Source organism: Ipomoea nil, unplaced genomic scaffold, assembly GCF_001879475.1.
Source record: "Ipomoea nil cultivar Tokyo-kokei standard unplaced genomic scaffold, Asagao_1.1 scaffold0482, whole genome shotgun sequence".
NCBI classification, from domain to species: domain Eukaryota; kingdom Viridiplantae; phylum Streptophyta; class Magnoliopsida; order Solanales; family Convolvulaceae; genus Ipomoea; species Ipomoea nil.
This window is the reverse complement of record NW_017616910.1, coordinates 559,163-572,820: the sequence shown is the minus strand read 5'-3', so window position 1 is coordinate 572,820 and position 13,658 is coordinate 559,163. Positions and strand designations below refer to the sequence as shown.

The 13,658-nt window shown below is 34.8% G+C and overlaps 1 protein-coding gene across 1 annotated transcript; it reads right to left on the bottom strand.

Annotated features, from left to right (window-relative positions):
• Positions 1-1,969: 1,969 nt before the first annotated feature.
• On the bottom strand, positions 1,970-3,371 carry LOC109173466 (protein LIGHT-DEPENDENT SHORT HYPOCOTYLS 3-like). Its single transcript, XM_019322701.1, has one exon. It carries the CDS (start codon positions 2,731-2,733, stop codon positions 2,173-2,175), a length of 561 nt encoding a protein of 186 aa, XP_019178246.1. The 5' UTR covers positions 2,734-3,371; the 3' UTR covers positions 1,970-2,172.
• Between the last annotated feature and the right edge of the window lie 10,287 nt (positions 3,372-13,658).

The following is a 13,658-nucleotide window of genomic DNA, read 5'->3' as shown; positions in this document are numbered from 1 at the left end:
TACAGTTTATTTAAAAGATGATAGGACACTGAATTCGATTACATGATAATAGATTTCGCCCTTTAAAGACGTTGCCCAACATCATGATAGTTTCCAAACTTTTCATATTTTACAAAACAGCTAAACCCTAGTCAATTATACATAAAAATATGATAAAAAAAAATTGAGTGGAAATTATATATGGATGAAGAAGAGTACCCAAGCATTCACCAAATAAAACAAGAAGCAATGTGGTATCTATCGTATATATCAAATGCTTCCAGCTTTTATCATGGAATTGTCTTTTCACATGTTCGTTAGTATATTATTGTCCTCACTATATAAATATCCACCACCACCACCTTGTACACAACTTTATACACTGCAATTCAATACAAAGGTTGTTTGTCTGTCTCTGATGATTTCTATACCATTTTCACAATACACATCAAGCTCTCTTAGCTTGTGTGTTAATAACTATGGGGTGAATTAAGGTTGTTTTTGGGAAATTAAAAGGATGTTTTTTTATTAAAAAAGAAAAAAGAAAAAATTGTTTTGTCTGTTTTCAATTGTGTGGATCTGACTAGACCTGTCTAAAATTTCAAGATTTCACTGTTTGAATTCATAGTTTGAAACTTGCATCTTCTGATCTCGTAATGAGGACCTCAAAAGCAAAAGGTGTCAAATATATTGTCTCCCATCCCAATTCCATCATCCATTATCTCAGGGTTGAAATGACAGCACCAATATAATTCTCATCCATTTTCATTCAAAAAAGAGAAGAATTGAAGAAGATGAAGAAGAAAAAGAAAAACATTCATAACCATGAAGAAAGAAAGAAAGAACAAACAAACCCTTAATTGACAGAAGAGGGAATATTGCATGTTTGGATATGATTTTTTTTCTTTCTTTTTTGTTGTTTTGACATGCCCAGAAGAAACTTTGAGTCTCTCATGCAATAAAGCTGTAAGGGTCAGACAAAAGATTTTGCAGAAATCTGCCACTCTACAGATAACAACATAATTAGAACAAGAAATTAAATGGCCTGGTTTCATTAGTATTTTATCAATTCATGTCTATTTGATTTGTCTAAGCAAAGGTTTCAATTTTGAGTCAGGACTTAAATCTGATACTACTAATTAATATAAGAGAGTACCCTAACCGAAAAAAAGATCACAATAAAATAAACAGACCTAAGTTGTTCATAATTGACTGTCTTAAACCAAAGACTGACAAAAAACTACAAAACAGTAACCTAGCCTAGGTTAGGTTCTCTACTGAAAGTTAAACTTGTAACATTATAGTCCAAGATTTAATTTTTTGTTTTGGTGTGTAGGATGGATGGGATGGTGACAAGAAATTAGTGTCAAGAAGAAAAATTGAAAAAACATTGATGAACATAACACAACAAGTAACTGTGGTTAAAAGGAAACCTAATAAAGAATTGAAGAAATTAAATTACTAAGAAACAGTATGTGAGGATGACTGCAAGTACATCTACTCCAACCATTTTCAAACAGTACAAGAAACAAACAGTACTAAATTAAATCTCCCAATACTAAGTTGTGTTTCCTCATCATCAAAACAAAGGTGTTGGGTACTCCCAAATCCCAGTCATCTTAACTTCTTGGTAGTGACAACACACTTACTATACTGTGTGTGCATTAGGGTGAACTGAGATAATAATAATAATAATAATAATAATAATAATAATAATAATAATAATAATAATACTTATTAATAAATCAGCAATTTATCTTAGAGAAATTAGACTTGGACCAATAAAAGTTTTGAGTCTACTTATACAATGAAACTCGAACTTAAAACTTTATAGAGTGAATTTTAAATGATAACTTCATAGCATGAATGTTATCAGTCAGACCGACAGTTTAAAATCCTTCTCCCAAAAAGTTGAATCCAAACCCTAACTCCCGAGGGTTAAAATCCTAACCCTAGTGGTAATAATAGTTTATCTGCGGATTAACAAAGATAAAACATGATAGTATTGAGAAAATTATAATGAATAATACTATACCCTTACATGATTAATAAATAGAGATAATGTCTGGGAAGATCTAATAGTTTTTTTTTTTTTTTTTGGTTGTTCATGGGGGATTCTAGAAAGAAGTTTAAAGCAAGAAAAGCAAGCTTGATCGGACATGATAATTTAACATTAATACTACGTAGTACACATCAGACACGCGGTGCTTCACCTGGCGGCGGCGCCGGCAGCTGCGGAGGGCGTTTCCGCTTCTTCTTCTCGTAGCTGATTCCTCTGGCTTTGGACTGCAGATCACGAACCTCCCGGAGATAAAGCCGCACGGCGCGAGCTCCGAACGGGTTCGTCTCCGGCGTGCCGCCGTTTTCCTCGTAGGCGGCACGTAGCCGGCCGATGAGGGCGTCGAGGCTGCCCCAGGCTTGCCGGAGCGGGCAGGGGCAGGGCGCCGGCGGGTTGGGGTGGCCGTAGAAGGGGCAGATTGGGGTGTGCACCTTAGTCTTCCCGAACTGGTCGAGGTATCGCAGGAACTCCAGCACGTGGGCCCCGCTGCACCGGGAAAGCGCCAGCGGCGGCCGGTGGTTCTTCAGGTACTGCCCGAACGTGTTCCAGTCACGCCGCTTCTGATTCTCGTACCTACTCGACGACGACGACGTCGCCGCCGCCGCCGCGCTCCCTCCGACAGCAACAGCTCCGGCGAAGCCGTGACTGTTATTAGCTTCAGAATTCGAACTCTCAACTTCCGGAAACGAATCCATAATATATATATATTCTGGAAGCTGTGAAAACCTGATTAAAGATCAAGAAAATCTATGAAGCTTTCTTTAGGGTTTCATATCAACCCAAAAAAAGAAAAAAAGGGAAAAAAGAAAAGAACAGAAGAAGAAGAGAGAGAAGGGAGGAGAGGTTTTGACCAGAAAAACAAGAGATCAAAAGGGAAAGGGAGCAAATTGTTGTTGGTGATTGATATATCAGAAGATTTCCATATTTGTTACAGAGACAGAGAGAGAGAAATATGAGTGTTGGGTATGCAGCACATATATATATTGGGTTTGATAGATGATGATGAGATTGATGGGAGAGTGGAGTGGGGATGGATCTGTTATTACTTATTAGTGATACATTGAATTCTTGGTTTAAGCAATGGCAGGAAATAATGTTGGGAAAGCTAGCTAGGTGGGGGGTGGGGTGGGTGGGTTGGGGTGGGGGGGGGTAAAAGAGGGTTTAGTTTCTAAAAATATGTGAAAATCCAATGGGTTTTTCCCAAAACGGGGGAAGCACACACTGCTATCTCTACTCTCCCTCATCAAGGCTTAAGGGTCAAGTCCTTCATTTTCAGAGATTGTTAGTTGGAAAGAAAAGAGAAAACAACTGTTTAGGGCTTGGCTTCTGATGAAATGTGTGACAGAGGAAGAAACACACACTCAAGTAGCTAGGAAAATGATATCTACCCTTCCAAAGTTGTTGGTTAATAGCCTGCTTCGCTGGAAGTTGGTTAATAGCCTGCCTCGTTAAAAAGTCTTAGTACGTGTCGTGTGTTTGAATTATATCGAGAGTAATAGTATGAATCTATTCATCATCATGGTACACCTGCATAATTATTTGAAATATATATATATTGCAATTTACAGTTCCACCAAAATTTAGGACAAATGGTAGCTCTGTCACAAAGACTGGACATTTAAGGATCCTCGAGTTTGGAGTGAAAACCCATAAAACAGATGTATGCTTGTCAAAATCAAGTGCTTACCCTACTATACTTCCATATTATACTTGGTACACCAGTATAATTATTTTATATATATATATATATATATATATATACACACACACACACACGCTGTATATACATTTGGCAATTTATAGTTCCACCAAAATTTAAGACAAATGGTAGCTTTCACAAGACTTTAGGACTGCGCATTTAAGGATCCTTGAGTTTAGAGTGAAAACTCATAAAACAGATGTATGCTTGTCAAAATCAAGTGCTTACCCTACTATATTTCCTTATTATACTTGGTACACTAGTATAATTATTTAAAAAATATATATAATCGCTGTATATACATTTTGCAATTTACAGTTCCACCAAAATTTAGGACAAATGGTAGCTTTCACGGAGACTTTAGGACTGAGCATTTAAGGATCCTTGAGTTTGGAGTGAAAACCCATAAAACTGATGTATGCTTGTCAAAATCAAGTGCTTACCCTACTATACTTCCTTATTATACTTGTATGTTGTTATAATAATATTATTATTATAATTGTTAAACCAAGAGTTAATTAGTTTGTTAATTAAATTAAGTAGTGGGTGGTGTGTATGCAGTATGTGGCTTAGTGTATGTGGAGTACATGGAGCATACATTCCTAATTTTTAGCTTTATTATTTTTTGAAAGGTGGCCAATAAGGCATATATTAAAGGTACTCAGAAATAGAGTCTTGAGGGACATCGTCCGAATACATAATCGTAGAAGAATTAAATGCAGTAGCCGCTAGACTATGTGCTAAATAGTTCTCTGATCTAGGAATAAAATTAACTGAACAATAATCAAAAGAAATAATGCATGCTCTACAAGCATCAATGACATAGCCAACGTAAGTCCGAACAATCTTTTTCAAACATCAATCAAGTTATATATTCCTCCCTCTCTCTCTCTTCTCAATATATAAATATAATATATAGATATTATATTTAATATATATTATAGATATATTATATTATATTTAATATATATATATTATATTAAATATATTATATTTAATATATCTAACATTTGGTATCAGAGCCAGTCAACCTTTCAACCCCGAGATATTTTCCGTAGTGAAATATGGCTGCAAATTTCAATATTGTATGGACGGGTCCCAAATTGGACGGGAAACTCGATTACAATTATTGACAAATTATGATGTCCACACATTTGCAAGCTCAAAATCTTTGGAGCTTTGTTGATCCCGGTCTACCCGAAGGAGCTGAAGCAGGCGCTATACGGCGAGATAAATTGGCCTTGGGTCAGATTCACCAAGGTGTTCATTATTCCATTTTTGGGCAATTAGCTCGTGCTCAAACAGCAAAACAAGCTTGGGACATCTTAAAGGTGTCACACAAAGGAGTCGATCGGGCACAAAAGTCTAAGTTGCAGTCGTTGAGAAGGTTGTACGATAATTGTGAGATGACCTCTACAGAAACAGTAGATGCGTATTTCACTCGTCTTATTGATATGGTGAATAAGATGAGGCTATATGGAGATACGATTGAAGATGGTGCAGTGGTTGAAAAAGTTCTTCGAACTATGCCGATGAAGTATGACCATGTGGTGGCTTCGATCACAGAGTCACACAAAACTGAGCTCTTATCAATTGCAGAGCTGAAAGGTATGGTAGAAAGTCATATTGACAGGATTGCGTCAAAATCGGAACCACTAGCAGAAGAAGCTTTGAAGAGTCAAGTCACCCTTAATGTGACTGGCACTAATCAAAGAGGTGGAGGATCTGGTAGAGGTCGTGGAAGAGGAAGAGGAGGTTCTGGTGGAAGAGGTCGTGGTAACTTCAACCAAGGAGGAGGATGTGGTAACTCCAACCAAGGAAGAGGTGGAGGTAATACCAAACAAGGTAAATTTCAATTTCATTGCTACAATTGTGGCAAGTATGGGCACAAGATTGCAGATTGTTGGTATAATGAGGACAACAATCGTGGAAATCAAGCAAACATTGCTGAAAATACTGCTGAAAAGTCTGGTGAGAATTCTGAAACCTTACTTTTGGCCAGTGATAGTTTTTCTGCTGATAAGAACATATGGTTCTTGGATACTGGGTGTAGTAACCATATGTGTGGGAAGAAAGAATTGTTTTCCGAACTAGATGAATCAGTCCGGTCTGAAGTAACGTTTGGCAATAAGTCAAAGGTGCCAATTTTGGGAAAAGGTAAAATCTCTATTCAGTTGAAGGATGGTACTCACAATTTTATATCCGATGTGTTCTATGTTCCTGAACTACACCAAAATTTGTTGAGTATGGGTCAGTTGTCAGAAAAAGGATATAAGATACATATTGCTCAGGGGTGTTGTACCATTGAAGATGCTAAAGGAGTTTTGATTTCAAAGGTAAATATGTCCCAAAATCGACTATTTCCTTTGAAAATTAAGCATACTCTCCTTGATTGCTTTAATTCTGAAGTTTGTGATGATAATTGGTTATGGCATATGCGGTTTGGGCATTTTCATTTTTCTGGATTACACTATCTTGCGAGAAAGGAACTTGTTTCTGATTTACCTGTTGTGAATGTCCCTGATCGTATATGTGAGATTTGTGTGATTGGGAAGAAACATAGAGATCCCTTTCCCATGGGCAAGTCAAGGAGAGCTACAAAACAGTTGGAGATTATTCACTCAGACCTATGTTCGTTGGAGGTTCCCTCACATGGAGGTTGTAAGTACTTTATTACTTTCATTGATGATTTAAGTAGAAAAACATGGGTTTACTTTCTGAAGCAAAAGTCTGAAGCATGTGATATTTTCAAACAATTTAAGGCTTTTGTTGAAAAGCAAAGTGGTTATGAAGTTAAAATCTTGAGAACTGATAGAGGTACAGAATATATTGCTTGTGATAATTTTCTGAAGGAAAAGGGTATTCAGCACCAAATGACAGCCAGATACACTCCGCAACAAAACGAAGTGGCTGAGAGGAAGAATAGGTCTATCATGGATATGGTGAGGTGCATGTTGAAATCCAAGGATCTGCCTAAACCTTTTTGGGCAGAAGCTGTTGCTTGTGCTGTCTATGTGTTGAATAGGTGTCCAACTAAAAGTGTCTGTGATAAGACGCCCGAAGAAGCTTGGAGTGGGAGAAAACCCTCTATCAAATATCTCAAGGTTTTTGGATGTTTGGCATATGCACATGTGCCAAATCCGTTGAGAAAGAAGTTGGATGATAAAGGTGAGAAGTGCATATTCATTGGTTATAGTGACGCTTCAAAGGATTATAAACTCTACAATCCTGAAACTAAAAAGGTTGTTATAAGTCGTGATGTCACTTTTGATGAATATGGTGCCTGGGATTGGTTAGCTAAAGATGAAAGTTCAGTTGTTATTCCTGTTGTTGAAAATATTGTTGATGAGCAACCGATTCCAGATAATGTCCAGTCTCCTTCACAGCCAGAATCGTCAGTTCGACAATCTCAGCGCGAGCGCCACTTACCAGCTCGCTTGCAAGATTATGTTTTGGGTCATGATGATGACCTGTCTGATGAAGAGATTGTTCAATTTGCTCTCTTTGCAGATTGTGCAGTGATCCTTTAACTTTTGAGGAGGCTGCTACAGAAACTCATTGGCTTAAGGCGATGGATGAGGAGATACGTGCCATTGAAAAGAATGGTACCTGGGAGTTAACAGATTTACCTCCTGGGAAGAAGCCAATTGGAGTAAAGTGGGTTTACAGAACGAAATACAAGTCAGTATATCCAACTTGAAGACGAAGACATTTCTTAAATTGAAGAAGGAAATTGGGATGACCAATATATCCAACTTGGTTTAAAGGAGGCAATGTTATAATAATATTATTATTATAATTGTTAAACCAAGAGTTAATTAGTTTGTTAATTAAATTAAGTAGTGGGTGGTGTGTATGCAGTATGTGGCTTAGTGTATGTGGAGTACATGGAGCATACATTCCTAATTTTTAGTTTTATTATTATTTCTCCTTTACTATAAAAAGGCTGTGTATCAATCTTTTTCAAACATCAATCAAGTTATATATTCCTCCCTCTCGCTCTCTTCTCAATATATAAATATAATATATAGATATTATATTTAATATATATTATAGATATATTATATTATATTTAATATATATATTATATTAAATATATTATATTTAATATATCTAACATATGTATAACAGCCAACACCATACTTTGAATTCTTTGCCCACACCAATAAGTGAATAATGCTGAACTTGAACATCTACCTAATAGTACTTCTGAAGAGTAAAACACCCATCGTGCATTCTAATTTTATTGGAGAAAAAAATATTTTTTTTTAAAAAAATACAACTTACATTTTTTCTAGATTAAATAAAACATGAAAGTACATGCAATAGTTCACAAAAATATAAATTTGAGAGTTAAGACTGGGCTGGCAAAAGTTCAGTGTATGGTGTCTGCAGTACTAATAGACCAGAGGTCTGGGCACCAGTCATCCCTTTCCATTTTCCAAGCTTATATTTTCAAGAACACTACCTGACCTAATAATTTATGTGTAAAATCACATATCTTTATGAACTAGTTGTTTTAGTACTCATAAATTTAAGGCATATTAACTAGCCATCCAATACAAATGTTGTACAAACAAAAAGATTAAGGTCGGGACAAAGTTTACAGCCCTCCAGCGCTGATTGGTAGATTGCATTCACATAGTTAATGCCAGGTTGATCTGCTGCTGACTGACATTGAATTACTGTTTATGTAATTACTTCTTGTATTATTACTACAAAATATTTAATTTAGTTTTAATACAACTAAAGTGGTTAGTTTTACCTTTTAGTTATTAAAAATGTAATAACCAATGGTTTTGCACAATTTGAAAGTAGATTACTAATGCAATTGTAAATTAACAGGGCGTTTGGTTGGAGGGGAGGAATTATGTGGGAAAGGAATTGTAATTCCATGGGAGTTGAATTACTGGGAATAAAGTGGGAATTTAAATTCCAGTGTTTGGTTGACAGGAATAGAATTACTGGGAATTTCAATTCCAATGTTTGGTATACATGGGAATTGAAAGGGAATAAGTAGTATAAAGTCAAAAATGTTCATTATTGTTGTTAGACATTTATTTTAGGTTAAAAAAGGAATGGGTAATTTTGACTCATCACTATCTTTTTTTCCCAGGAATTAAAATACCAGGGGGGGACATGGGATTTTAATTCCATGAAAATGGGGGAATTGCAATTCCATGGAATTGCAATTCCCTCCAACCAAACTACGGAATTTAATGGTCTTTGGAATTATGTGGGAATTAAGTGGGAAGGGAATTTAAAATCCATCCAACCAAACGCCCTGTAAAAGTTTGACTTTTGTAAGGATAGTCATATTAAAGAGTTAGTAAATTCTCTTGTGAGATCGCCTCATGAGTCTCAATTCGCGAAACGGGTTAATTAAGAAGAATTTGAATCTTATGATTTATGTGCTTAGTTATATTATTTCTTACAAATTGTCTATTACAATTTTGTTATAAAGTATTACATTTATACTAACAAGTATTATATATAATGTTTAAAATATTAATTATATATGCAATATAATTATAATAACACTTTATTTCTGCAAATAATCTATATAGTTTTCCTATAAAGTATTATATTTATGGTATAATGTATTAATTCTATATAAGCCTTAAAATATTGATGATATATGCAATTTTACTTTGTATTATTTTATTTCTTGCAAAATATGTATTACATTTGTGCTATGAAGTATTATATACAAGGCTTAAAGTATTAATTATATCTATAATTATGTTATGTTATATATATTTTTTATTTCCTGTAAAATGTTTATTATAGTTTTGCTATAAAGTATTATATATAAGGCTTATAAAATTGATTATATATGCAATTCTAGTATATGTTATTATTTTATTTTATGCATATTGTCTAATAGAGTTTTGCTATAAACTACTAAATTGATATATGGTCGCGTTCAGGTGCGAACGGCCGCCCAGGAGCGAACTGCGAACCAACCAGCACGCGCCACCCGTCCTTCGGTGCATGTAAATGTGTTATATGTGCAAGTAGTTGGTGAACCTATGCAAGTAAAAAGTGCAGGTAAAATCACTTACAAATGCACCTACATTCCCCTACAAGTGCATGTAATTTTGCTGTTAACATTCATTCATCGGGTGCACATACTTTCACCTACAAGTGCATGTAGTTGGTGCGGCACCTATGCAAGTAAAAGTGCTGGTTAAAATCACTTACAAGTGCACCTATTTTCACCTACAAATGCATGTAATTTTGCCTTGTTAACATTTCGGGTGCACCTACTTATAACTATAGGTGCACCTAAATCTGGACACGTGACGCGCGCTGGTTGATTCACAGTTCGCTCCTGGACACCTAATAAGGTTTAAAGTATTGATGATATTTATAATTTTGTTATATTATTACTTTATATATTGCAAATTGTCTATTACATTTTTGCTATAAAGTTATATATATAATTTTGTTATGAACCATGTCATAGATTGAGATTCGTGAGACGTCTAAAAGGATACTAGCCTTAAAGAGTTTGGGCTATGCATTTGTTTGACTAGCCCTAAAGAGTTTGGGCTATGCTTTTGTTTTTCTTTGTAATCGGCTGTTTGGTTCATGGAATAGACTTGGAATGGCATAGCATTTCCAGTAATAGGCATATTCATCTGTTTGGTAACCACTTGTATTTCTAGGAACATTCTTCCCGGGAATGATCTATTCCCCTTGCAAGGGGAATAGAGATTCCTAGGGGGGCCCTGGTATTAGGCTATTCCTGAGTTATCAGGAATAGCCTAAAATTTATATTTCTTATTCCCCCACCCCCTCCGCCCACCGCCACCGCCACCCCACCACCAACACCACCAACATCACCACCACCACTACGGCTGCCACCACACCGCCGCCATCACTACCACCGCCACCATCGCTGCTGCCATCACCACCCCACCACCGCCACCGCCACCGCCACCACCGCCCCACCATCGCCACAACCGCCACCGCCACCGCCGCCGCCACCACCAACAGGAATAACTAAAATAAATTTGTGCTTCAATAGGTTGAAAAAGTATGTATAGACAGATATTGCATTGTAACACAGTCAGTAGTACTAAAAAAAAAAAACTAAAATAAACTTGTAGTACAATAACAATAAATAAATTGTATACTAAAAATGAATTTATATGTCAGTGATCTACATTATTTCAAGCATGGACTATACTCCATGGTATAACGATGGTTGTAAAAATGTTTGTTTATAAAAATAACAAGCAGTACATGCTTTGGCAATTACACAATTCAACTTATAAATGTTGCAAATCTATAGCCTTGTAACTTTATTTTTTTAATTGATATTTTCGTATTTATCATTGTTGTTGGGTAGAGGCTTGCAGACCAAGTTCAACATTCTACCATAAAAATAAATAAATAAATAAATAAAAACAAGACTATGTAAATATAAAGAAATAAATACATTTATGTTTCATCCATTCGACCACTCATTACGGGCACACACACACACACACACACACACACACACACACACACACACACACACACACACACACACACACACACACACACACACACACACACACACACACACACACACACATATATATATATATATATATATATATATAGAGAGAGAGAGAGTAAAGTTGATACAATCCTTGGCAATTTCTCAAAAGTTTTTTTTTTTTTTTTTTTTTTTTTTTTTTTGGGGGTAATGAGATGAAGTAAAAAGGGAGCTAGTGATGGTTAGGGTTTTTTTGAGGTGGAAAATGACTTGTCCTTTTTTTTTTTTTTCTTTGAGAATTAAAAATGCTGCAACTATATATATATAAGACAAGAACAATAACTTCAGTACCGTGCAATTGGACTTAAAATTCTTAAATGACAAATTTTATTATTGGCAATTATTACATTTGTAATATTCAAAAAAAAATAAAGTAACTAATGTAGTAATTCATGAACTAAGTTAAATTATTATAAACATTTTGTAATAAAACAAAATTTAATTACATACTTGGACGTGTGGTTAAATTATTGTTTTTTAATATATGATAGAAGAGAAATATAACAAAATCCTATATATTAAAATTGATCTATACAATATATAAATGTCTCATAATCAATTAGTTTAATTTTAGAATTTTAAAAGTAATTAAGGTTTTCGATTACACAATCCACTCAATCATGACATATATGAAAAAATATTATAAAAAAACATAATTGTATAAAATAAATATTTAAATAAAGTTTGATCGATCGGAAGTTGATGTGATATCTTATAATTAATCAATATCAATAACTTATCGAACTTATATTAAATTATTAAAATAAATAAAAACAAGAAACAAAGTGGTGGTTGATCAGGGGATATATAACATGAGAATGTACGATAAAAGACTTGAAATCCGGCATACAAAGAGCATCCCATGTGGATATCATCTGGACTTTAGTGACACTTCATCTTTATCCTTCTCATTGTTCATCACAAACATAAGCTCTTTGATTTAGACTTGCAACTATTCTTGGACTACACTACAACTCTCATCAATGTAGTCATTATCAATATTTGACCTTATATACCACAGCTTCTTCTGTAGGGTAAGTGTTTGAAAAGTTAAATCCAATATTCTGTCATCGAAATTCAGTACTGACTGCTATGTAAATAACGAAAGTGCAACTTTACTATTACATTGAAAACTATAGCTAGTAGTAAATGCGTTACTTTATTTCCTTATTATTGGGTAAAGGCTTAGAAGACCAAGTCTAACACTCTGTCATTGAAACGTGAGACATTGACTGTTAGTGAATATAAAGAAATAAAATTACGTCTTCTCTACTAAGTATATCTTTTGGCGTAGTGGTAAGCATTTGATCTTATTATTAATTAGTATCATAACAAGTCAAGTTTGAATTCCCAATTACATCTTTTTTTTTTTTTTTAAAAAAAAAAAAACCTAAATTTGAAGATTAATAAAAAAAAAAAAAAAAAAAAAAAAAAACTTGATCTCCTTGTGGTATTATCGATAACATTGACGGGTAATATTGATAGACAACTTTTTGGATAGCAAAAGTGATAAAAAAAAATATCTCGATTATGAACTCAAACCCTCAATTTTTTTAAAAATGACTTTTAGGTAAACATAAATATTTACATATTTCTGCAAATGTAATTAGTTCATTTATTTATTGATTGTCAATTCTTCCAAAATTGAACCGTAACAAAGAGCCTATTGCAAAAGTCTGGTCCACACGAAAAAGGAGAAGCATGACCCACTCATCTCAAAAATTGCAAAGAAACAAGTTTATGAATGAAGTAGAATTCGAATCTTACACCATTATATATGTATTTACATACAATATCCTCACCACTATAATAAGATTAATTCAGATAAAACCAAATCGCAGATGTAAAATTCAATTCTTACTCAAGAAAAACTGACTAAGAACTCTTTAAAATGATCCTTTGAGTATTGTGCTATTACCAGCAAATGTCCTTCGAATATAAAATGACCAGCAAACATCTTTCGAGTATCAAAAAGTGACCAGTAAATATCCTTCGAGTATAAAAAAAATTATCACATGTGGTCTTCCTTTAGCAAATGCATGAAAGTGGTGTTACATTTACAACTTGGTTGGGTACACTCAGTTTACCCTTCAATTTAACATCACTTTTACACATTTGCTAACAGAAGACTATGGGTAGTCACTTTTTGATACTTGGAGGACGTTTCTTGATCATTTTATACTCGGAGGACGTTTGTTGGTTGATAGGGATATTGCTAGGTTGTACACTTAATGGTCGGTAATGAAGCGTGTGGCTTCACTGGTCTCGACCTGACTGTCGCGACCAGAGCACTCAGCTTCTCGACCGTTTTCCCTCAATGGGCGCAAAGGCAAGCTAGCCCACAGGGCTCAACAGCACTCCACTCTGTA